This window comes from Rhineura floridana, chromosome 5 (assembly GCF_030035675.1).
Source record: "Rhineura floridana isolate rRhiFlo1 chromosome 5, rRhiFlo1.hap2, whole genome shotgun sequence".
NCBI lineage: Eukaryota > Metazoa > Chordata > Lepidosauria > Squamata > Rhineuridae > Rhineura > Rhineura floridana.
This window is the reverse complement of record NC_084484.1, coordinates 152,502,593-152,527,431: the sequence shown is the minus strand read 5'-3', so window position 1 is coordinate 152,527,431 and position 24,839 is coordinate 152,502,593. Positions and strand designations below refer to the sequence as shown.

The following is a 24,839-nucleotide window of genomic DNA, read 5'->3' as shown; positions in this document are numbered from 1 at the left end:
TATAGGAATCAAATTGATATAATTGGTAGAGGAAGATGGGGAAGTTCCATACGTTCTTCGAAAACAAGACCAGTAGCAGACTGTGGTACAGATCATGAACTAGTAATATCGAAAATCAACATAAAGGTAAAGAACAACAAAGCAATCATAACGCCAAAATACAATTTAAATAACATCCCAGAAAAATATAAAAATCAAATAAGGAACAGGTTTGAGGCTTTGAACTTAGTTGGCAGAGAACTGGAAGAACTATGGAGTGAAGTCAGAGACATTATCAGAGAAGAATTGTAAAAAGACAATACCTCTAGTGAAAAAGACAGAAAGACCTCAGTGGATGACTGAAGAAACTCCTAAAATGGTTAAAGAGAGAAGGAAAGCAAAAGCAAAAGGACATAGAAACACAGCTAGAACCCTAAATGCAACAATACAGCGACTAGTATGTAGGGACAAAGAGAACTATTACAATACTTATTGTATAGAAATAGAAGAGGACAACAAAAAGGGTAGAACAAGAGCCCTATTCCAAAAGATTAGAGAAATTAAAGGGAAATTTAAACCAAGATTAGGGATGCTGAATAATCAACAAGGGAACACACTATTGAACTATTGCCTTAATATCCCATGCAAGTAAAGTAATGCTCAATATTCTACAACAAACGCTCTTACCATATATGGAGTGAGAAATGCCAGATGTCCAAGCTGGATTTAGAAACAGAAGAGGCACCAGAGATCAAGGATTATTTTAAGGATTATCAATACCTTGACACAGTCATTAACCAAAATGGAGGCAGCGGTCAAGAAATCAGAAGGCTAGGACTGGGGAGGGCAGCTATGAGAGAACTAGAAAAGGTCTTCAAATGCAAAGATGTATCACTGAATACTAAAGTCAGGATCATTCAGACCATGGTATTCCCAATGTCTATGTAAGGATGTGAAAGTTGGACAGTGAAAAAAGCGGGTAAGAGAAAAATCAACTCATTTGAAATGTGGTGCTGGAGGAGAGCTTTGTGCATACCATGGACTGCAAAAAAGACAAATAATTGGGTGTTAGAACAAATCAAACCAGAACTATCACTAGAAGCTAAAATGATGAAACTGAGGTTAAACATACTTTGGACACATCATGAGAAGACATGATTCACTAGAAAAGACAATAATGCTGGGAAAAACAGAAGGGAGTAGAAAAAGAGGAAGGCCAAACGAGAGATGGATTGATTCCATAAAGGAAGCCACAGACCTGAACTTACAAGATCTGAACAGGGTGGTTCATGACAGATGCTCTTGGAGGTCACTGATTCATAGGGTCGCCATAAGTCGTAGTCGACTTGAAGGAACATAACAACAAGAAGATAGTAATTGAAAGACTTACCTCATGCTCACATAATTTCATAAGCAGTGGGATTTTAGTATTAACATTAGTTAGCCATTTAAATCATTCTGCAGTATCTCAACCCCCCTTTTGTGTAGCGGAGGTTCAACTCAGAGCGATGGATATATAAAGTCCTTCCCAGCTGAGGCCAACCATATCCAAGAGACTGCCTCCACTTTTGTTTTCCAGCCCAGGCTTTAAAAAACTGAGGAGAGCTTCAGAAGGAAGTTTGCAATATGGCTGAGAAGTGTGGTGTTCGAAGGGAGGGGAGCAGGAAGGAGCTTCAAATCCCAGTGGTTATGTCTCACATCACTTCTTGGATTTCAACCCACGTATTTAACTTAAAAAGAAAACTAGGAAGGGACATTTCCATTTTACAGGTTCTTCACAACTGAAAATATTGATGTCAGATACAAACCAGGTCATAGCTTTCAAATCACAGCCAAGTGCACTACAATATTTTTCTTTTATTTAGTTTAGAGAAGAATTTATCAGTACAGGTTGCAGAAAGAAAATGTTTAGTGCTATTTACAATTTGTTTTAAAACTCTGCTCTATACAAATTTAATTTTGATCATTATGAACAATATCTTTGTAGGCCTACTGCATATAAAGCATTTTGTCAAAGCAATAACATGGAATAAAACAACCTGATTACATTTAAATGAAGTTGATCATTCAAAAAACACAGAACATTTGTAAGGGCTGTGGACTCAAGTACAGAACACAATGTCAACCTGCAATTTTTTTTAAAGCCTAGAGCTATTTATATGGATTATTGTTGTATTATTCTACTCTCCAATCTATATTTAAGTTCTATAGTTATGTTTTTATAAGATTTTTATTAAATATATTCTACACATTTGTAATTTCAACTAGGAAGAATTTCTCCCTAGTGGAAAAATATAAAATCTTTTATATTTTTTTACAGGGTTAGATGAAGCTAACTCATGCTTTAGTGCTGTGCATTTTTTTAGCATATCATTTTTTAAATTATATGAAGTAAACATCCTTTCTAAATATGTATGCTTTTAAAAACCAGTTTTTGATTTCCAATACAATTGCAAGCACTAATACCAAATGCACATAACATAAACAAACAAAATCTCATCATATTTTTTTCTTTTTTTCTTTTAATTATTCCTTTGAAGTCACTAATGAGTAAGCATGACACTGGACACTAAGGTACAGATGAGTAAGAATGATTGAAAAACATTAATTTTTGATATTCAAAGACATAAAATTGATTAGTAAATGAGGTCTTCTAATATTTATGCACATTAATAAAAGCCTATGAACTACAGGAAATTGCCCCTCCCATATTAAGGCTAGGAAATGCACTCTCTGCACTTATTTGTGCTGTCTAAACAAACACTCAACTAATATACGATAGAAGAGTGCATATCAATGAAAAAAATCAGTTTCAACAGCCCTCTACAGAGTGCTTTAAAATTACAGGCACATAGTTTGTTGCAGTGAAAATATATCTATGTCTATAGTCAGACAATTTTAGTTAGTATTTTGTGCCAGTTTGGCCACTAAGGTTGACTTAGGTAGAATTTACTTAGTACTTATTTTTCCCCCTTTCAGTTGACCATTACTGAATTTCAGAAAAAGATTGCTGATAGTATTTTCCAGTGCTGATTCATTTCTCTGTGTTTGAAATACTTAAGAGCTTTTGCTGATGAGGTTTATATATTGTCAACCGTTTTTAGTGCAAATTGCATCTAGAAATCTTGATTGGTTAAAGTTCAAGTTTAGGATGATTTTATGGCAGCAAAACGACTCCTGTTGAAGGGAACTGTTAACCTTTTCTTGGAGCAGAATGCACTGGAGAAGTGAAGAAGTGACGTATTAATAAGCTTGTTCAACAACCTAAAAAGTAGAAATAAAAAAGTGTTCATTGTTCTAGGAAAAAAAAATGTGACAGTGTTCATGTAGTATTTCAGTTCAATGGATTCAGATAGGCTTGTCCTAATGGTATTTGAAGTAATGTTGGTCTCATCTAGTCCAGCAGCATGAAAGACGAAAACTATTATACATCACAAGTAGCAGATACAGCAGAGCTTTTACAGGATCACACAGCAATTGCTTTCTCCAGTTTTTTCACGATTTCTCTGACCTGTAGAACAGAGAAAATGTTTTCAAGTTAATTAATACAAAATATTGCTCTCTGTCTATGATATAAAGAAGCAGAATAATTCTTAATAAGCACATTAAGGTCATATGCCCTTAAAAAGGGAAATTACATTTTCAAGTGTGAATTTAAATTCAGCAGTTCTAAAAATAATTCTAAACACCTGTGGATTTCTCCTCAACACAACATTTTTGTAAGCCATGAAGAGATTGCTTTCTTTTTAAATATATGCAACCAAACTACACATACTCTGAATAGGTATCCATCAAGCCCAGGTTAGAAGCTCTAACCTACCTTGAGAGTTTGGCTCTGGCAACGTCTCTCTAGCCACCAAATGCATCACTGTCGTCTTGCCAAAAGGAAGTTTTAATGCTGTGGGGGAAGGGAGGAAGAGAATGACTTGTTAATACCCTTCTACGTACCTATAGATATAACAGTATTGTAAACCATCATTTTGATTAGATTAAGTTCCTTTTCAGAGCCTGCCAATACAATACTCAAACTGCCTATTTTCCAAACTTGCAAGGTTTTACCATTTTATTTATTCCTTACTACTTTAATTAGCTGCTCTATAGGCAAAGCTCTCAAGGCAGCAGCTTACAAAGATAAGTTGCAGGAAGGGAGAATAAAATATTATTCTTGCTCCCACCCCAGTATTGGAAACAGTTAATACAAACCTAAACCTAAGCAGCTGTTTGTCCCAATTAGAATAAATGATAATTAAGAAAACCGTATTTCTTAAAACAGTGTTTTGTCAGTCTAGGAACAGGGAATTCTGGGTTCAGAGACTCCACTCAGCCATGAAGTTTACTGGGTGACTTTGGGCCACTCACTATAGTTCAGCTTAGACTACCTCACAAAGTTGTTGTGAGGATTGGGGGCATGGTTGAGAACCTTCCACACAACCTCAAGTTCCTTGAAGGAAGGATAGGATAAAATTGATATACATATTGTTTTAAATTCTCCTTGACTTGTAGCATTGCCCTTCCATTTTTTGCCATAACATAACACCATCAACATATTTATATATGCTAAAGTTCTGACTAAAATTCAGAGAAACCATGAAATAAATGCTCAAGTGAAATCTGGGGGACTTGCATACATAGTCACAGATTTCGGTACAACCTAAGTACACTTTCTCTGAATTGTGCCTCAGTGTTCCGGAGAACAATGTTATCATACATGGTATTTCGTCCTATTGAACAACCATTAACAAATGAAGAGGCTGAAAACTGCTAAGCAACACATTTCCGAAAGACTACTGTAGGTATTTGTTATAATGTTCAGAACTGTAAAATGTTAAAGAGGTTCTTTAATGTCTTTAAGAAGTTCATGCACAAGAGCCACATCACATCAACATCTAAGCAACCAAGCAACCATCTTTGGTACATAGAAAAGCATCCATGAGAAAGATGTAGCTCAGCCTTCTTCCCGACATGCTACTTCCCCCCCCCCCAGGATTCACACATTTAGCCCCTCATCTGCAACCTGTGGTGACTGTACAGGCCAGAAAAAGCTTTCACCAATTTATTCTGTTGAAGGGACCCTTATCCTCCACTGAATATGTTATTAGCGAGTTGAGACATTTCCTTTCCCACCCCCTCCATTTCTCACATGGCTTTCTCCTCCCAATGCCCACTCCAATAAGAACGGTACTCTCACCCATTCCCTACCCAAGCAGAAATTCCTTGTGCTCACTTGATATGATCTACCTAAATCATATGGGAGAGGGGATCATATAATTTAGTTAACTCTGTATCATTTCCTATATTTATACTACACATTGGTCTAAAGTAATAATATACTCAAGGAGTTTTTAGGATAAAGAACTCTCTGACTAGTCTTAGTTCAACAGTGCTAAATAACCAACATCCAGGGTCCACCACTTTGTGTTTACTATTTTAGGACACTTAACAAATAATGCAAATTGGCACACCGTCAGGATGGGTAGTGGAAGAGAAGGCAAAGACTTAGAGAGGCAGCTGCCTCCCACTGCCTTATTAAGGCAGCTAACCTCAGCAAGCCCCAAGGACATGGTAGAACCGTCTGAGGCCCGCTGTAATGAATTTGCTAGGCACTTCCAGGATAAAATCTTTAGCATCCGCCAGGACTTAGACTCCAGTGTTATAGCAGGTGAATCAAGCGAGGTATCCAGAGCACAGCCTTGTCCCGATTTCTTGGATGAATTTCAGTTGGTGCAGCTTGAGGACGTTGACAAGGTGCTTGGACAGGTTCGTGCAACTACTTCTGTGCTGGATCCTTGCCCTTCTTGGCTAATAAAAGCTAGCAGGGATGGAACAGCCGGCTGGGCCAGGGAAGTGATTAATGCCTCTCTGTGAGAGGGGGTGGTCCCTGGCTGCCTGAAAGAGGCAGTAGTGAGATCACTCCTGAAGAGGCCCTCCCTGGACCCAGAAAATCTTAATAACTATAGGCCGGTAGCAAATGTTCCATTCCTGGGCAAGGTCCTGGAACGAGTGGTTGCAGGCCAGCTCCAGACACTCTTGGATGAGACCGATTATCTGGATCCATTTCAGTCAGGTTTCAGACCTGGTTTTGGCATGGAAACAGCCTTGGTCGCCCTATATGATGACCTTTGTCGGGAGAGAGACAGGGGGAGTGTGACTCTGTTGATTCTCCTTGATCTCTCAGCGGCTTTCGATACCATCAACCATGGTATCCTTCTGAGGAGACTGGCTGAGTTGGGAGTGGGAGGGACTGCATTGCGGTGGTTCCACTCCTACTTGGCAGGTCACCTCCAGAAGGTAGTGCTTGGGGAACTTTACTTGGCACCCTGGACTCTCCAGTATGGGGTTCCACAGGGGTCAGTTCTGTCCCCCATGCTATTCAACATCTACATGAAACTGTTGGATGCAGTCATCCGGAGCTTTGCAGTGTGTTGCCATCAGTATGTTGATGACACGCAGCTCTATTTCTCCTTTTCATCTTCTTCAGGTGAGGCTGTCAATGTACTGAACCGGTGCCTGGCTGTGACAATGGACTGGATGAGGGCTAATAAACTGAGGCTCAATCCAGACAAGACTGAGATGCTGCTAGTGGGTGGTTCTTCTGACCGGATGGTGGATGTCCAACCTGTTCTGGATGGGGTTGCACTCCCCCTGAAGGAGCAGGTTCATAGCTTGGGGGTTCTCCTAGAACCATCTCGGTCACTTGAGGCTCAGGTAGCCTCGGTGGCACAGAGTGCCTTCTACCAACTTCGGTTGGTGGCCCAACTACGTCCCTATCTGGACAGGGATAACCTGGCTTCAGTTGTCCATGCTCTGGTAACCTCCAAATCAGATTACTGCAATGCACTCTACGTGGGGCTGCCTTTGAAGACGGTTTGGAAACTGCAGCTTGTGCAAGATGCAGCGGCCAGATTGGTAACAGGGACCAGATGGTCCGAACATATAAAACTGATTCTGGCCCGCTTGCATTGGCTGCCTGTATGTTTCCAAGCTCAATTCAAGGTGCTGGTTTTGACCTATAAAGCCTTACATGGCTTGGGACCACAATACCTGATGGAACACCTCTCCCGATACGAACCCACCCATACACTACAGTCAAGATCAAAGGCCCTCCTCCGGGTGCCTACTCCAAGGGAAGCTCGGAGGGTGGCAACAAGGGAGAGGGCCTTCTTAGTGGTGGCCCCCAAATTATGGAATGATGGTTGAGACGAGGTGCACCTGGCGCCAACATTGTTATCTTTTCGGCGTCAGATCAAGACTTTCCTCTTCTCCCAGGCATTTTAGCATATGTTTTAAATTGTTTTTATACTGTTTTAAATTTTAAAATTGTGTTTTAAATTGTTTTTAAAATATGTGTTTTAAATTGTATATTTGTTTTAATGTTTTTGATTGCTGTAAACCACTCAGAAAGCTTCGGCTATGGAGCGGTATACAAGTGCAATAAATAAAATAAATAAATAAATAAATAAGCCACAACAAATGTTCTTGCGTGCATGTATACAATTCATATTCCGTCTGAAATTTTGTTATAAATATGAATACTGGGATCCTACTGGGAGGAAGGGTGGAATATAAATGCAATAAATAAATACTGCAGTGAGCAAACATGAATACAGTAACTGGGAATGCACATGATAATATAGAAAAAACCCAGTCAGACACAATTGCCACAAGGGGGCACAATTGAACTGCTTTTCTACTCCAGGTGAGGCCATTCAGTTCTTGTATAACTAATCATTTGGATCTTCACAGCTATGCTAGATATAGTAAGGAAGCTTTCCTTTATTCTGGCTTTCAGTCCGCCCATTCACAGTGCTAAGATTTAAGGCACTGTTACGCAATTCCATAATATTTACAATATAGATTCTAAAAACTTTATGCAGTACAAGAGGCATATGAACCACGCAATCAAATTACTGTTCCTATTAAGTCAGAATTACTAACTAGTACCATCATTTGTTAGATGATATTTACTGCAGTAATACCCACATATAAATGTGTTATACTGCAGACCACTAAATGAGAACCCCTTTGAATATATTGAACATTAGCATTTTTAAAAGGATGCTAGTTACAGAATAGTACTCAGTTACACATGTAATGGAACACATCATTGCAACTTTTAAAAACTTTGGTGGGATCAGGTTCAAAGAGGAGAACTTCTTAAGTACCACTGATTTCAAAAAGAGCTTTTGCTAACTCTCCAAGCAACAAGCAATAAGACTATAATTGCTTTAACTGTGGATCATGCCTAGTCTGTTTACCAAGAAGAAACTTTTATTTATTGCATATATATAGTGCCTTTCTGCCAAGAAACCAAATGCAGATTTAAAACATTAGAACTAATAAAATGGCGAGGGACAAAGTCCTCTCTGGCCATCTGATAATCTTTTCAGGAGTTGAGGGCTAGGCCTTCTAGTTTCCCTCAGGGCACACAGGTCTTTCTTAAGGTGAGGAAGGGGCTGTCCCATGTGTTCTCTCAGGAACCAATGGTATGTGTTCCTAGGCATGAGCTTACTTGCATCACTAACTAAGTTAGGGAAGTCCTTTTCTTGCATTTCATAAATCAGACAAAGATCATCCACAGAATCAGGGTCTTTTAATGAAATTTATTTCATTACCTCCTAGTGTCACATTACCATGAAGAAACCGTCCTTGATAAATAAGCCGCAGAATATTTGGACTACTCACTTGCTCTTCTTCCCAGTCTGAAAAAAAAGCAGCAAAAAGATTTGTCAAGTGCGTTGTCTTGTTAATTTTTCAACAACTCACATAATTTAAACAAGCACATACATAATTACATGTATGCAGGTTTTGCTTACTTGCAACAAGGCAGGCAACAATATACCTCTTTCCCTTCAACTCTAAAAAGGGGCCGTGGGACCATTTGAAACAGCAACAAAGTAGAGGTATGCACTTCAGCCAGTATCAGCTACCAACAGCAATTCCACTTACAAATTTAATGACTACTAACAGCCATGAAGCTCACTGGGTGACCTTGGGCCAATCACTGCCTCTCAGCCTCAGAGGAAGGGAATGGTAAACCACCTCTGATACCACTTACCATGAAAACCTTATTCACAGGGTCGCCATACATCAGAACTGACTTGAAGGCAGTTCATTTTAATTTCAACAGAAACGAGATGTATACAAACCATATTATGAAAAAAAATCCAGAATCAGAGCAGGGTGATACCTTTATTAGGCCAACCAAACTGTTACAAAATTGTAAGCAAATTTTTGAGTTCTCCAGAACTCTTCATCATTAAACCAAAGTTGGGGGGGGGAAGCTGGCCACTAGAGTGACGGAGCCTGCATTTAGTCACTGGTTCATACGTCACTTTAAACCATTGGTTAAAATAAACGGTTTAAGATAACAATTGCTTTGCTCATCCCTTTAGCATGCTGCAGAACAAACAAGCAATGTACAAATATACAATAAAAACTTAGCATAAGATCAATAAACACATCAAATACAAGAGTGTGCTACTTTCAGTTTCATCCTACTTTGACCTATGTCAGCAGCCCAGTAATATTCTGCATTAGAAAAATTAAATATAGAGAAAACTAGGAGTATATGGGATATGGCAGAGGGCCAATATGGAACAAAACATATTTTGACATTTTACAGCTTTATGCATTGATGAGGACAATATTATCCCCACCACCACCACCACCACCACCACCACCCTATCTGGAGAACTGACTGAACAGAAGGGGGAAAATATCTCTAAATGACTTACCCATTGGCCAATTATCATATACATGTTTTGCAATGTCTGCTGCCGAATCATTTGGCGAAAACAAGAATTCTTTTGTTTTTCCGCTTACCAAAATGAGGCGCAAATTTATCTGCAAGAGAAAGTAAGTAATTAGGAACGCATGTCAAATTTATAGAACTGAATATTTATTTTTAACAGGCTAAAATCTTCATGATTTTGGAATACCCGCCGAATGTAACAAGAACACAGAAAACATATACCCCAAGACTAAAAAAAAACAAAACAAAGCAATTAAGTCAAAAGTATTTGGACTGGAGAGATAGCTCAAAATTATCTTATCTTATAGAATATTATAATACACTCTGGAAAAGAATATTTTTTCCAATTAAATATCTGGAAATTAAGATTACAGATAATGCCTGAAAAACTATACAAGTCAATTATGCCTAATATTTCATAAAATTAAATCTGATCTAAAAGATTTTTTTGGAGAAGGGAAGCCCACAGGCTTATTGTAATGGGACAAGACTGCAGTTTACTAAATGGGGGGGCATTTTTCCAAATTATTATTTTTTCTGCTTCTTACACATATTCCAATAATATATTAAAATGGAAGAAGTCATCATGCTATCATGCTACAGGATGTCACACTGCAGTTATCTTCCATCACACACAGATGGTGCTGCGAACTACAGCATGAACACTTCAGCATTCCATGGCCAGGCCGACGTGGTGGGAGAATGAGTGAGCGAGGCAGCTGGTCACGAGGTGCATGAGCAAGACAGGCATAAGGGCATGTGTGTGACCAATCCACCAGAGTGCGTTGGAAGGGGTTTGGGGTACCTGGGGTTGCCATTCCTAGGATCAGGTTGTGGGGTTGGCACGCAAAGTGTGCAAAGGCAGCAGTACCTAGTATTTCAATAAAATACTTAAGATACTAATTGAAAGACTGGTTTTAAAAGTATTCAAGTTGCACTTACTTACCAGCAACTAGCTATTTAAAATATTTCTGCTCTGCCTTTTAACCACATAGGCTCTACGTTGTGCATTCAGATGGAAGTAATGCAGTATGGATAGACACATGCTCATGGTTCTCGATTCAGCACATGATATGCATGCATGGATCTCCCTATACATATTAGAGAATGCATGTTTTGCATTTGATTCCTTTGATGTTTAGGAACTACATGACATAATTCAATACTGATAGTGTGTGTTTGTAGAATAAGAATTCTACAGATCTGCAACAATTTAAGAGATTGTCTATTTTAGAAGTAATTCAGTCACCACCATCTCTAACAAAGATTAGGGTACAATTAAACTCAGAGACTGCCAGCACTGGAGCCGGCAGAAGTGTCATGGGCCCCAATTAGAACCTTTGGCAAGACTGGGAGGATAGAGAATGGGTTGCGGATGTTGGGGAAGGAGCTTGGGAAATCCTGGGTGAGACACTTCCAGAACTCTCTGGCAGCTCTGTGTCTAATGAGATTAATGCTGCCAGTCACCTCCCCTCGACTGAGGAGGAATCCTCCCTGGCACTCAGCCCAGTCCTAGCTGATGAGCAAGTACAGCCAGGCTAGAGTGATAAGACAAGTTCAGAGGATGAGCTGACAATTTCCCCAAGGTCATGCCAGCTGCAGAAAAGATGTTACAATTAGACAGATTTCTTTCTGCTCCTAGAAGCAGCCCGTCTTGCAGCACAAGCTAGAAAGTGACAGAGTAACTAGTGCAAGTAGAGTGCTCGCCCACCTCTCTTATGTTTAGACTGGCTGGATGTGATAACGCCATTGCGACAATGCCTGCTGTTGCTTCCACATGCCTGGTCTATTCCTGAGACATGCCTAATCTGTTCCTGTTCTGTAACCTGAGACATGCCTAGTCTGCTCCTGTTCTGAATCCTGAATCATGCCTAGAGTGTGTCATGCTGATTTCTGGTGTAAAGCTTCTTGCAAAACCCAGTCTACTAGTCCTGAGTCTGTTTCTCTGGCTGGGAGCCAGGACAGGAAGTGGAGCCAGCGGAAGGGGTGGCCACACCCAACCTCCATTCAGGAGTCGCTGGGAGCAAAGAACACTGCACTGGCAGAGCACAGTGAAAGGAACAAAATGCATGTTTCCTTCCACCATCCCTTCTAACGGCATACTGGCTGCCAGGGAGGAGGACCACAGGACCGAGCCAAATGGGCTCAGGATGCTGCATAAGTCCCCCTCCTCTTGGTTCAGTCCTCAACATCCCCCCCCAGAACACCCCTTTTTGGGGACTTACACTGGCTCCACTTGTGCCAGTCTCGGCTGAGCCGGTTGGACCAAGGCTGCGTGTGGGGGGGGGCTTCTGCCAGCCGAGCCCAGCAGTGCAACACCATTCCTCCTCCTCCGCTGCATCCTGAAGCCGCTCAGGCTGGCATATCTGTCAGGAAGATTGCTCCCTTAGCCATCTAAGAGCCAAACCAGATGTGTGTATATTTGCTAAACATACAGTCAGCGGCTTGGCATCTGCGCTATCACTAAATGCAGCATTGGGGAAGGGGATGGGAGTGGAATCCATACAATTGGCTCTGTTAATTCCCCTGGAAGCGAGCAGACTGGGGAAAGGCAAGAGGAAGGGGAATTCTACTCCTATCCTGCACATACTCTATTTAGCAATAAAAGTAGGCCTCACCCCACCTGCACTTTATAGCCAACCAGCAAATGGGTGCTTGGCGCAAACACCCATATCGGGTTTTGGCTCTAAGAATATTAATATAATGTAAAGAGAAAACGAACCACGTTTGAGGCAACAGCCAGTCAAGATTTAAATATCAGTTTATTTTGCGCACTCTCACCAACTTATTGTGCTAGTATCTTCTTTCTTTCAGACAAGGAAGTGTTATTTCCAGAGAATTTGAGGTTTGCAGTAGTACATTTTTAAAAATACAACAATTTTGCAGAGTTAGCAACATGGGTACAGCATGCCACTAGAAGTCTCCCATACAGCAACGTCTCTTAAAAAACAAGTCATTGGAAATTAAATCTCCCGAGACATCATAACCTGCAGTAAACTGATTCCTTCAAAGGGTTTTAAAAGGGTTTTAAAAGCTGAGAATTTATTTTTGGTTATACAATAAAAATAATATCTGTTTAAACACGTTGAGAATGTCATATCATGGCTCTGGCCATATTTCAAAACCAAAATATTTGATTTGTTCCCCCTCTTAGTTATATATACTTAACATGCCATCATTGGCTGCTATTTCTCGGCCAGACCACATGACCACTCAAGCATGAGGGCAGCTTCAAAAACTCTACAATTAATAACAATGGTTGATTAGTTATTATTAAACTATGGTTAAGAAGAATCTCACTTTTTCCTAATTGTTTATCTTAAATTTATTGTAGCTTGCCTGGAATCCTGCAGTGTTTCCTATATGAATAATATCTGGCCCTTGTTCATTATATCAAATTTACTTTAAAAAATCTAGACACTTTTTCATGAAACATGCTTTTGATTTCTCACTGACTTTGTGCTACATTTCTGACATTACATTACAAGCAGGGTTTGGAGACACAAGAATCAATCTGCTTTCTGACTTTGCTGACGTAACTTTCAAGAAATCAAATTCCTACTTTAAAATGAACTTTGAGACAGGTGATTACAAGTGAGGATTCAAAAAAGGAAACAGTTCTTGCACTTGCAACTTCTAACTGTAGTGACCAAATCCACATTGCTGCCCCTGTGAGGGGGGAGTACAGTTGGCAAATGGAAAGGTGTTCGTTGGAGAGGACAGACAGATGGCTCCTGTGTGCCCATCTATGATCACTGCCCCTATAATATTGAGGCTTTAGTGAGCCTGGTCTGTAGAATACAATGTGGTCTGCTGTATATAGGTGCTCAGCCCGAAGCAAACCACACACAGGATTTGATGGTAGCAAGCCGAACATGCTGGGAGGAAGGGCAAGATGATGATGATGACAGCACTTTATAAAATTTAATAAAAACCACTGCTCCCAAACCTCTTAACAGATACGGCAAATGTGGAAAGGAGATTCTGCTTTGTCCACTGGGAGGCAGAAAGTGAGCCAGAGAGAAGGAGCCTGATATGCTCTTTGGGAGGAATGAGATGGAGAGGGTCTGATGGAAGAATCTCTTTTCCTCTCCTCTGCCATTTCCCTTCCCTGCCACAATACATTGCAGACCTCTACCTGTTTTAAGAACTCCACTGTGAGAGGGGGCATCAATGACGTTTGGTCCCTCCCAGTTCTACGATCCTTATAAAACAGCAGCTAATTTAATGTTAAGGTTATGCTATGAATCAAAGGTCCAATTTGCAATACACACACACTTTATCACAACCTATAAACCACGAATGGAATTTATATGTCTGCATTTTGGGTGTGGCCACATGTTAGATTTTTGTTCCTAAGGAACTTTGTAATTCTCATGGCTTGAAATGAGATAATGACCCTTTTGAATTTTATAGTAGATACAAGTCAGCAAGTGAGTTAAAGATATTTGCTCTAAATAAAAAAAAAAACACCTAATGCCTTTGTACAGCGTGCTCTAATGGAATGCTATCACAACAAGACCTACCAATTCTGAAGTAGATCTATTCAGACTAGTTACTGCATTTATTAATAATAAATTAAATTATGAAATTAAATTAAAATTAATGTAACTATTTCAGTATAATGGTAGTCAGCATATTTATCATTCCCATAGTAACTCTTTTAAAATACACAGAAGTGTGTAAGGGTACACACACAAAGTAAAGTTCTTCAGCATACTAAACAAAAAAGTAACTTTTTCCCTTTGTGTGACATTACACAGCCAAAATACAAGTATAAGGAAGAAGACAAGAGATTGGATGGCCATATGAAGCTTATACCCAAATCAGACCACTGGTTCATCTAACCCAGTATTATCTACACATACTGGTAGGAGCAGGGCCGGTTCCAAAGGGCGGCCAGGTGGGGCACTGGCCTGAGGGCCCCTGGGGCTAGACAGGCCCCTGAGGGGCCCCTCTGCTCCCCTTCCACGATTCACGGCAGGATTGCTGCCGCGGATCGCATGGCAAGAGCTTTGGGACTCCGCCATTCCCTTACTTAACCTACCTTGTTCTGCGGTCGCGCACGCAATGGTGCCCTTAACAAAGATGGCGGCTGAGGTTTCCCTAAGGAGCTGAAGCCTCTGCCGCCATCATGTCTGATGGCACACAGGAGTGCTACGTGCATGCATCACTGCCATGAACCAAGATGGCGGCAGAGGCTTCAGCTCCTTAGGGAAACCTCAGCCACCATCTTTGTTAAGGGCACCGTTGCGTGCGCAACCGCAGAACAAGGTAGGTTAAGTAAGGGAATGGCGGAGCCCCAAAGCTCTTGCCGTGCGATCCGTGGCAGCGATCCTGCCACGAATTGTGGAAGGGGAGTGCTGGGGCCTGGGGCAGGGGCCCTGGTCCTATGCAACTGGACATAGGTGTAGTGCATTTAACTGGATGTATCTGGTCAGCCCTATTCTGACACCACATGGTAGTCTAAGGGTCCTGGCAACTATATCAGTGACCAGATAGTAGTGGTTGGGATGGCTGTTAGTTGTAGATTAGCTGTGTGGCTTGGAACCCTACAGACCCACTATGATTATAATATTTTCACTGCTATCCTTACTACATGCATCAATATATTAATCTCAAAATTAATCCACCCAGCTCAAACAGGATTCATCCCAATTTGCTGATCCCATGACCGCATTTTAAACGTAATTAGGCACTGTAAACATAATAATAATAATAAATTTAATTTTTGTGTTGCCTATCTGGCCGAAACCACTCTAGGCGACGTACAACATTAAATTCAACAATACATAATAATACAATACATAATAAAATACAATGCAGTCAACAATAACCATTTTAAAAAGCGGCAGTACAGGGCCATCAACAGACAATTTTAAAACAATATAAAGAAATTAGCCCACCCCGGGGACCCCAAAGGCCTGTCCAAAGAGCCATGTTTTTAAGGCTCGGCGAAATGTATCTAGGGAAGGGGCATGGCGAAGATCGAACGGGAGGGAGTTCCAGAGAGTGGGGGCCGCCACTGAGAATGCCCTCTCTCTAGTCCCCACCAACCTAGCTGTTTTCGTTGGTGGGACGGAGAGAAGGCCCTGTGTGGCTGATCTGGTCGGGCGGCTTAGTTGGTGGTACTGGAGGTGCTCCTTCAGGTAAACTGGGCCGAGACCGTATAGGGATTTAAAGGTTAAGACCAACACCTTGAATTGGGCCCGGAAAACAACTGGAAGCCAATGTAGATGAAATAACACCGGCGTGATGTGATCACGGCGGCGGCTGTTTGTAAGCAGGCGTGCCGCCGCATTCTGCACCAGTTGTAGTTTCCAGACCGTTTTCAAGGGTAACCCCACGTAGAGCGCATTGCAGTAGTCTAATCGAGAGGTGACCAGGGCATGTACCACCAGTGGGAGCTGATGAATAGGAAGGTAGGGTTGCAACCTCCGTATGAGGTGTAGTTGATACCAAGCTGCCCGGCTCACTGCCGAAATCTGAGCCTCCATGGACAGCTTGGAATCAAGAACAACCCCGAGGCTGCAGACCTGATCCTTCAGGGGCAATTTTACCCCATTAAGATTCAGGTCAGCAACACCCAACCTTCCCGTCACCCACAAGTAGCACCTCGGTCTTATCAGGTCCTGGGTGCCACTTAAGATTAAGCCCAGGGTCGCCACCCCTCTGGTTGGTTCCATGTTCAAGGGCATAGTCATTTAGGGTATCTAATTATACCTCTTGGTCAAGACTAGGACACATATGTAGCTAGTCTATATCAGGGTAGTTGAAGTCACCCATTACTACAACATTTCCTAGTTTGGATACTTCCTCAGTTTCATTTTTCATCTCAAGATCTCCCTCAGCATTTTGATCAGGCGGACAATAGATAACTAAATTACTCTTGGGGCCCAGTACCACCACCCACAACAATTCTGTGGAAGAGACTGCCTCTTTTGGAGTTTCTAGTTTGCTGGATTTAATGCCCTCTTTCACATACAGAGCACCACCACCTCCAAAACATCTTTCCGATATATTTATATACAGGGATAGCCATGTCCCATTGTTTTTTCCCATTCCACCTGGTTTCAGCTATGCTTACTATATCAATGCTGTCCTCTTAAGACCAATTACTCAAGTTATCCCATCTTGGCTCGGAGGCTTCTAGCATTAGCATATAAACAGTTATACACAGTCTCCCTCTTCAAGTGTCTTTTGGCTTGGCCTGTGGAACTTTGGCCTCTCTGAATTGCTATCCTGTGCCCCTGCACTCACAATGCCTAGTTCTAGGCTTATTCCATTTAAATTGTCATCATTTTTTTGGTCTTTATCCCAGGGGGATATTTGTTCCAAACAGGACCCTCCTCAGCTCCTGCCGGCTTTCTTCCCTCAATCAGTTTAAAAGCTGCTCTGCCACCTTTTTGATTTTAAGTGCAAGCAATCTGGTTCCATCCTGGTTCAAGTCCCTTCTGTAAAGGCCCAGCTTGTCCCAAAATGTTCCAAACCCCTCCTCCTAACACCATCGCCTTACCCACACATCGAGATTACACAGCTGTGCCTGTGTAGCTGGCCCTGCGCATAGAACCGGTAGCACTTCAGAGACAGCTACCTTGGAGATCCTGGATTTCACTATCCTACCAAGCAGGGCTGTGGAGTCGGTACGCCAGACCTTCGACTCCGACTCCGACTCCTCTATTTTTCTACTGTCCGACTCCGACTCCGACTCCTTCATAAATGGCAAATGTATATTAACTAGTAATAACAAATTTACTGTAGTAAAATGGTAACACAAAATAAATAAATAAATAAATAAAATTTTATTTTTAGGCCGCCTATCTGGCCAAATGAACGGCCACTCTAGGCAGCGTACATAATTAAAAATACAACATATAATACAGTTTTAACATATAAAACAATTATAATCCACCAACCTACATCTATACACTGTAAACTAAAATTATCTAGGAGACTTGTATGCCCGCTGAAACAACCAAGTTTTCAATCCTTGGCGGAAACCTACCAGGGAGGGGGCATGGCGAAGGTTGTATGGCAGAGAGTTCCAGAGGGTGGGGGCCACAACTGAGAATGCCCTCTCTCTGGTCCACACCAGCCTAGCTGTCTTAACTGGCGGGACCGAGAGAAGGTCTTGTGAGGCAGATCTCGTCAGGCGGCATATTTGGTGATGCTGGAGGCACTCCTTTAGATAAACTGGATCAACACCGTATAGGGCTTTAAAGGTTAACACCAACACCTTGAATTGGGCTCGGTACACAACTGGTAGCCAGTGCAGATCTTCCAGCACTGGGGTGATATGATCCCGGCGGCAGCTGTTTTTAATCAAGCGTGCCGCCGCATTCTGTACCAGTTGTAATTTCCGGACCGTCTTCAAGGGTAGCCCCACGTAGAGCGCATTACAGTAGTCTAAGCGAGAGGAGACCAGGGCATGCACCACCCGTGGGAGCAGATGGACCGGAAGGTAGGGTCGCACCCTCTGTATCAGACGTAATTGATACCAAGCTGCTCGGCTCACTGCTGACACCTGAGCCTCCATGGACAGCTGGGAGTCAAGAATGACCCCGAGGCTGCGAACCTGGTACTTCAGGGGCAATCTAACCCTGTTCAGCGTCAGGTCAATATCTCCTATCCTTCTCTTATCTCCCACAAGCAGTACCTCGGTCTTGTCAGGGTTCAGTTGCAGCCTGTTTCCTCCCATCCATTCACTTACAGACTCCAGGCACTTGGAAATAGTCTCCACAGCCAACTCTGGCGAGAACTTAAATGAGAGATAGAGCTGAGTGTCATCCGCATATTGGTGACACTGCAACCCAAATCTCCTGATGATAGCCCCCAGCGGCTTTACATAGATGTTAAACAGCATGGGAGAGAGGATAGAACCCTGTGGCACACCACAATTGAGAGGCCAAGGGTCTGAAACCTCCTCTCCCAATGCCACCCTCTGGTGCCTGTCAGAGAGATAGGAACGGAACCACCGTAAAACAGTGCCCCCAATTCCCATTCCCTCCAGGCGATCCAGGAGGATACCGTGGTCAACGGTATAAAAAGCCGCTGAGAGATACAGGAGGATGAGGAAGGAGTGTTCTCCCCTATCCAACGCCCTCCTTAAATCATCCACCAGAGCGACCAAGGCTGTTTCAGTTCCATATCCAGTCCTGAAGCCCAACTGGAATGGATCTAAGTAATCTGTTTCCTCCAAGTGTGTCTGTAGCTGTTTGGCCACCACAAGGCATTTCATCACCACCATGTGAATCCAGAGCTTGGAAAAGTTATTTTTTGAACTACAACTCCCACGAGCCAAATCCCTGGGGCTGATGGGAGTTGTAGTTCAAAAAAGTAACTTTTCCAAGCTCTGGATTCACATGGTAGTGATGAAATGCCTTGTTACCATTTTACTACAGTAAATTTGTTATTACTAGTTAATATACATTTGCCATTTATGAAGGAGTCGGAGTCGGTACATTTCTACCGACTCTGACTCCACCCAAAATTGCTCCTGACTCCGACTCCACAGCCCTGCTACCTAGCAACTGAAATTTTGCTTCCAGGACGTCACAACTGAATTTCCCCATGTCATTGGTGCCAATGTACATCACAACTACTGACTTCTCCCTAGCACTATCTATCAAGCTATCTAGATGACAGGTGACATCCACAATCTTTGCGCTAGGCAGGCAAATCACCCTGACGTCTGCATGTACATCACACACCCCAATATCTATGTTCCTAATGATCCAATCGCCTCCTACTAGGATCCCTCTATACCCCAGAGAAGTATCCTTGGCATGGGAGGATATCTGCTCATCCCCCAAAGAAAGGGTCCCTTCTAAGGGAACATGTTCCTCTTCCTCAGATAGATGCTCTCCTTCTCCAAGGCCCTTAGTCTCAATGATAGCAAGGCAGCTATCATTCTGGGAGCGTTCCCAAAGGCCTCACCCACAAATCTCTCTGCCTGTCTCAGCTTCTCCAGGTCACCCACCTTGGCCTCAAGGAAACAAATTTATTCCTGGAGAGCCAGGAGCTCATTGCACCAAGGACACACATACAATTTCTGTCCAATAGGTAGATAGTCGTACATGTTTAAACAGTGCAAATCACTGGCAAGACCCCACACACCTCTGCTGGCTTCCTATCTGCATAATTGTTTTTGTAGTTTATTGAGTTCATTTATTGAAAGCTTGGATTTTGTTTAGATCACGGAACAGCAGGCAGAGTGGGGTGCCCTGCCTTGCCTTGCTGCCAAACTCGCTCTGCTGCTTAACTCACCTTGATACTTTTTGTCAGCTGGGGCCAAGACGCTTCATCAGCAGGGGGCACCCTCTAGCTCAGACTTTCCTAACCAGTGTGCCTCCAGATGTTGTTGGACCACAATTCCCATCTTTCCTGACCATTGGCAATGCTGGCTGAGGCTGATGGGAGTTGTGGTCCAACAACATCTGGAGGCACACTGGTTGGGAAAGGCTGCTCTAGCTCATGGAGCAGGCTCCCTCAGTTGGCTGTTCTAAATTTATATGTGGAGCTGGTTCCTCCCAGGTTCTACTGCCATCTAATGAGTTCAGGGAGTGTGGCTTCAATTCCTGCTCTCAGTCAGTTTATCCCCCTGGGGCTGGGAAGTGAATAAAGGTACATAGTTTATTTAGAGAGGCTGGTGGCTCAATTATCAACTGGTGATTTACTCCTTCCGAATGAATTCAGCTTCCTTCCTGTGAGAGGGGCCTGTTTAAAAAACTTTTACTGATGATACTAAGAAAACCTAACTAGCTTTTACTTTATTTTTATTTTATTTACCGACAAAAATGTTTGCTTTTATTGGTATTTAATTAGTATTTTAGATTGTCTTTTGTAAATCACACAGAGATATTTTGTTTGAGTAAGCAGTATACACATTTTGTTAAATAAAATGAAATAAGAGTGTACAACTTGAACCAATGTTGCAGCACTGCAACTGTCACTAAAGTCATGATAAAGTAGTGCATGTAATTTGAAACAGATGGATAAAACCTAAAATCAAGATCCTCCTGACTAAAATGTAAACTTCTTATTCTGAAGAAATTGGTTACTGATGCTCCCAGAATATTGATGGGGGAGGATGAAATGTGTTACTATAGTGGTGGTTAGAACCAGAAACCAAGTTTCACCACCAAAATTTTCTTTTGTGAATTTTGACAGCTAATATTATCTGAGTATTCAGCGAACAGTTTGTATTCAACAAATATTTTATCAACAACATGCAACATAAAATTTTGCAGTGGCATTCATCATTTGATAGTATCTTACAGTTGCATGCTACATCAGTCAACACAGTTAAACACATGACATACAATATAATATGGTAATTTTTCACTGATTCAGTCAAAACAGTTTTGTTTTCAAATTTGTCAATTTTCAGCTCTTAAATTCAAACAAATGCTTTTGTTCAAGTTGACCTCAAAATCCATATATCAAGATTTTAAATGCTGGCCAGTTAAAAAATGTTTTATTCTACTGGTGGCCAGCTATTTTGTGTGTGCAAGTGTAATCCCACCAGTTTGCACCCACTTTTACTCATAAGATTATTCTTATGATGATTTAAAATTACTCATATGCTCTTTCTCCAATAGCTATGGAACACCCATGCTACAGTTGCATTTACAATTTTACACCTCTCCTTTGCAGAGACAGATGCAATAGTGCAACCTATATTCAGTATACAAGGAATAGCTGCTCTGAATGTACACAAAGTTGAAAATAGGCTATTCTTTCCAACATACTACACGAAGCTGTAAGAAGATCTGATGCTTTTCAAGGAAAGAAGAGTGCATTTGTTATACAAACTAGCTATCAAGCAGCCTATTGTCTTGAGTTTCCCAAGGCTTCAGCAGCTATTTAACAGAATATGGTCCATTTGCATCAACCTGTGACAAGTAATGGTGTCACTTAGTGGTGCCACATACAGAATATCTAATCTTACTATTAATGTGTCATTTATCTATTAGTATGAAAATAACCAAGGAATTCTCTCTCTCTCACTCACTCACACACACAATCTATAAATTTTTATTTATTTATTGCACTTGTATACCGCCCCATAGCCAAAGCTCTCTGAGCAGTTTACAGCAATCAAAAACATTAAAACAGATATACAATTTAAAACACATATTTTAAAAACAATTTAAAACACAATTTTAAAATTTAAAACAATACAAACACAATTTAAAACAATTAAAAAAGTGTAATAACTCATTTAACTTGCCGTCCAGGGCTCCTACTAGGAGGAAGAGCGGGACAGAAATCTAATAAATAAATAAACTTCTATGCTACCCTCCCACTGAAGATCTCAGGCCAGTTTACAAATAAAAAATGCATCATTAAAATTATAGGATTATCAAACCTCTCAAGTTAATACGACAGCAGACACAATACTTCCACCACAGCAGAGTCTTAAATAAACCAATACCTTATCTAAAGGCCTGGATGGACAAGTATGTTTTAACCTGGTACCAGAAGTCCAATAGAACAGAGGCCATACACCTCATACACGGGTTGGTTCGTATCGGGAGAGGCGTTCCATCAGGTATTGTGGTCTCAAGCCGTGTAAGGCTTTATAGGTCAAAACCAGCACCTTGAATCGAGCTCGGAAACATACAGGCAGCCAATGCAATCTTGCATGTATAACTGAGACTTGGGTGGGTGAGCAGGGAGGAGTCAGTCTCTCCAAGATATGCCCGCCAGGGTACCTGATTCAGCATCAGGGTAGACCTGGGGGTTGGGGAGGGGGGTTTGCTGTGGTCTACAAGAGCTCCATCTCCCTCTGCAAGCACCCTGTCCGTGTGACTACTGGTCTGGAGTGTTTGCACCTTGTGTTGGGTCAGCGGGACAGATGGGGATTCTGTTGGTGTACCGCCCACCCTGCTGCCCAACAGACTCCCTAGCTGAGCTGACAGAGGTGGTCTCAGGTGTACTGTTGAGATCCCCCAGACTGTTGGTTCTGGGGGATGTCAACATCCATGCCGAGGCCACCTTATCCGGGGCGGCTCAGGATTTCATGGTCTCCATGACAACCATGGGACTGTCCCAATATGCCATTGGCCCAACACATGTATCAGGGCATACTCTAGACTTGGCTTTTGCAACTGGACATGGAGATGGAGATCTGAATGTGGGGGCTTTACATCACTCCCTCTGTCATGGACAGATCACTGCTTGCTGAAGTTTAGACTTACAGCGGCTTTTCCCCTGTGCAAGGGTGGGGGACCTATTAAGTTGGTCCGCCCCCAGAGACTAATAGATCCAGATGGTTTCCAAAGGGCTCTGGGGAGTTTTCCAGCTAAGGTTGGTGCTCCTGTCGAAACCCTGGTGGAACTATGGAATACAGAAATGACCCGGGTGGTTGACATGATTGCTCCTAAGCACCCTCTCCTGTGTAGAGTTCGTACGGCTCCATGGTATACCCCAGAGCTGAGAGTGATGGAACAATACAGGAGACGGCTTGAGTGCAGATGGAGACAAACTCCTGGTGGATGCAATTATACACTGATAAGTGCCTATGGTAAGTTGTATTTAGGGGCAGTGAGGGCAGCAAAAAACAATATTTTGCTGCCACTACCAAATCATTAATCTGCCGCCCAGCAGAGCTCTTCAGAATTGTCTGGGGGCTATTACAGGCTGGCCCCAAGGACATGGTAGAACCATCTGAGGCTTGCTGTAATGAATTTGTTAGGCACTTCCAGGATAAAAGCTGTAGCATCCGCCAGGACTTAGACTCCAGTGTTATAGCAGATGAATCAAGTGAGGTATCCAGAGCACAGCCTTATCCCAATTTCTTGGATGAGTTTCAGTTGGTACAGCTTGAGGACGTTGACAAGGTGCTTGGACAGGTTCATGCAACCACTTCTGTGCTGCATCCTTGCTCTTCTTGGCTAATAAAAGCTAGTAGGAATGGAACAACTGGCTGGGCCAGGGAAGTGATTAATGCCTCTCTGCGAGAGGGAGTGGTCCCTGGCCGCCTGAAAGAGGCGGTAGTGAGACCACTCCTGAAGCGACCCTCCCTGAACCCAGAAAATCTTAACTATAGGCCGGTGGCAAATGTTCCATTCCTGGGCAAGTTCCTTGAACAAGTGGTTGCAGGCCAGCTCCCAGACACTCTTGGATGAGACTCTGGATGCATTTCAGTCAGGTTTCAGGCCTGGTTTTGGCATGGAAACAGCCTTGGTCGCCCTATATGATGACCTCTGTTGGGAGAGAGACAGGGGGAGTTGATTCTCCTTGATCTCTCAGCGGCTTTCGATACCATCGACCATGGTATCCTTCTGGGATGACTGGCTGAGTAGGGAATTGGAGGGACTGCATGGCAGTGGTTCTGCTCCTACTTGGCGGGTTGGCTCCAGAAGATGGTGCTTGGGGAACATTGCTCGGCACCCTGGATTCTCCAGCATGGGGTTCCACAGGGGTCAGTTCTGTCCCCCATGCTGATCAACATCTACATGAAACTGTTGGGTGCGGTCATCCACAATCTTGGAGTGTGTTGCCATCAGTATGCTGATGACATGCAGCTCTATTTCTCCTTTTCAACTTCTTCAGGTGAGGCTCTCAATGTGCTGAACCAGTGCCTGGCTGCGACAATGGACTGGATGAGGGCTAATAAACTGAGGCTCAATCCAGATATGCTGTTAGTGGGTGGTCCTTCTGACCACATGGTGGATGTCCAACCTGTCCTGGATGGGATTGCAGTCCCCCTGAAGGAGCAGGTTCATAGCCTGGGGGTTCTCCTAGAACCATCTCTGTCACTTGAGGCTCAGGTAGCCTCGGTGGCACAGAGCGCCTTCTACCAACTTCGGTTGGTGGCTCAGCTATGCCCCTATCTGGACAGGGATAACCTGGCTTCATTTGTCCATGCTCTGGTAACCTTCAGGTTAGATTACTGCAATGCACTCTACGTGGGGCTGCCTTTGAAGATGGTTTGGAAACTGCAACTTGTGCGAAATGCAGCAGCCAGATTGGTGACAGGGACCAGATGGTTCAGACATATAAAACAGATTCTGGCCTGCTTGCATTGGCTGCCTGTATGTTTCCAAGCTCGATTCAAGGTGCTGGTTTTAAGCTATAAAGCCTTACATGGCTTGGGACTACA

At 42.5% G+C, this 24,839-nt stretch overlaps 1 protein-coding gene across 2 annotated transcripts in view; it reads right to left on the bottom strand.

Annotated features, from left to right (window-relative positions):
* Positions 1-1,818: 1,818 nt before the first annotated feature.
* Positions 1,819-24,839, bottom strand: part of UBL3 (ubiquitin like 3) — a 54,086-nt gene continuing 31,065 nt past the window's right edge. For both annotated transcript variants that reach the window (XM_061628483.1, XM_061628484.1), the window contains 4 exons: positions 9,714-9,822; positions 8,592-8,678; positions 3,800-3,877; positions 1,819-3,490 (listed from right to left, as the gene is read on the bottom strand). In XM_061628483.1, coding sequence (XP_061484467.1) covers positions 3,438-3,490; positions 3,800-3,877; positions 8,592-8,678; positions 9,714-9,822 — 327 coding nt within the window. In that variant the 3' untranslated portion in view covers positions 1,819-3,437. The remainder of the gene's footprint in view (positions 3,491-3,799; positions 3,878-8,591; positions 8,679-9,713; positions 9,823-24,839) is intronic.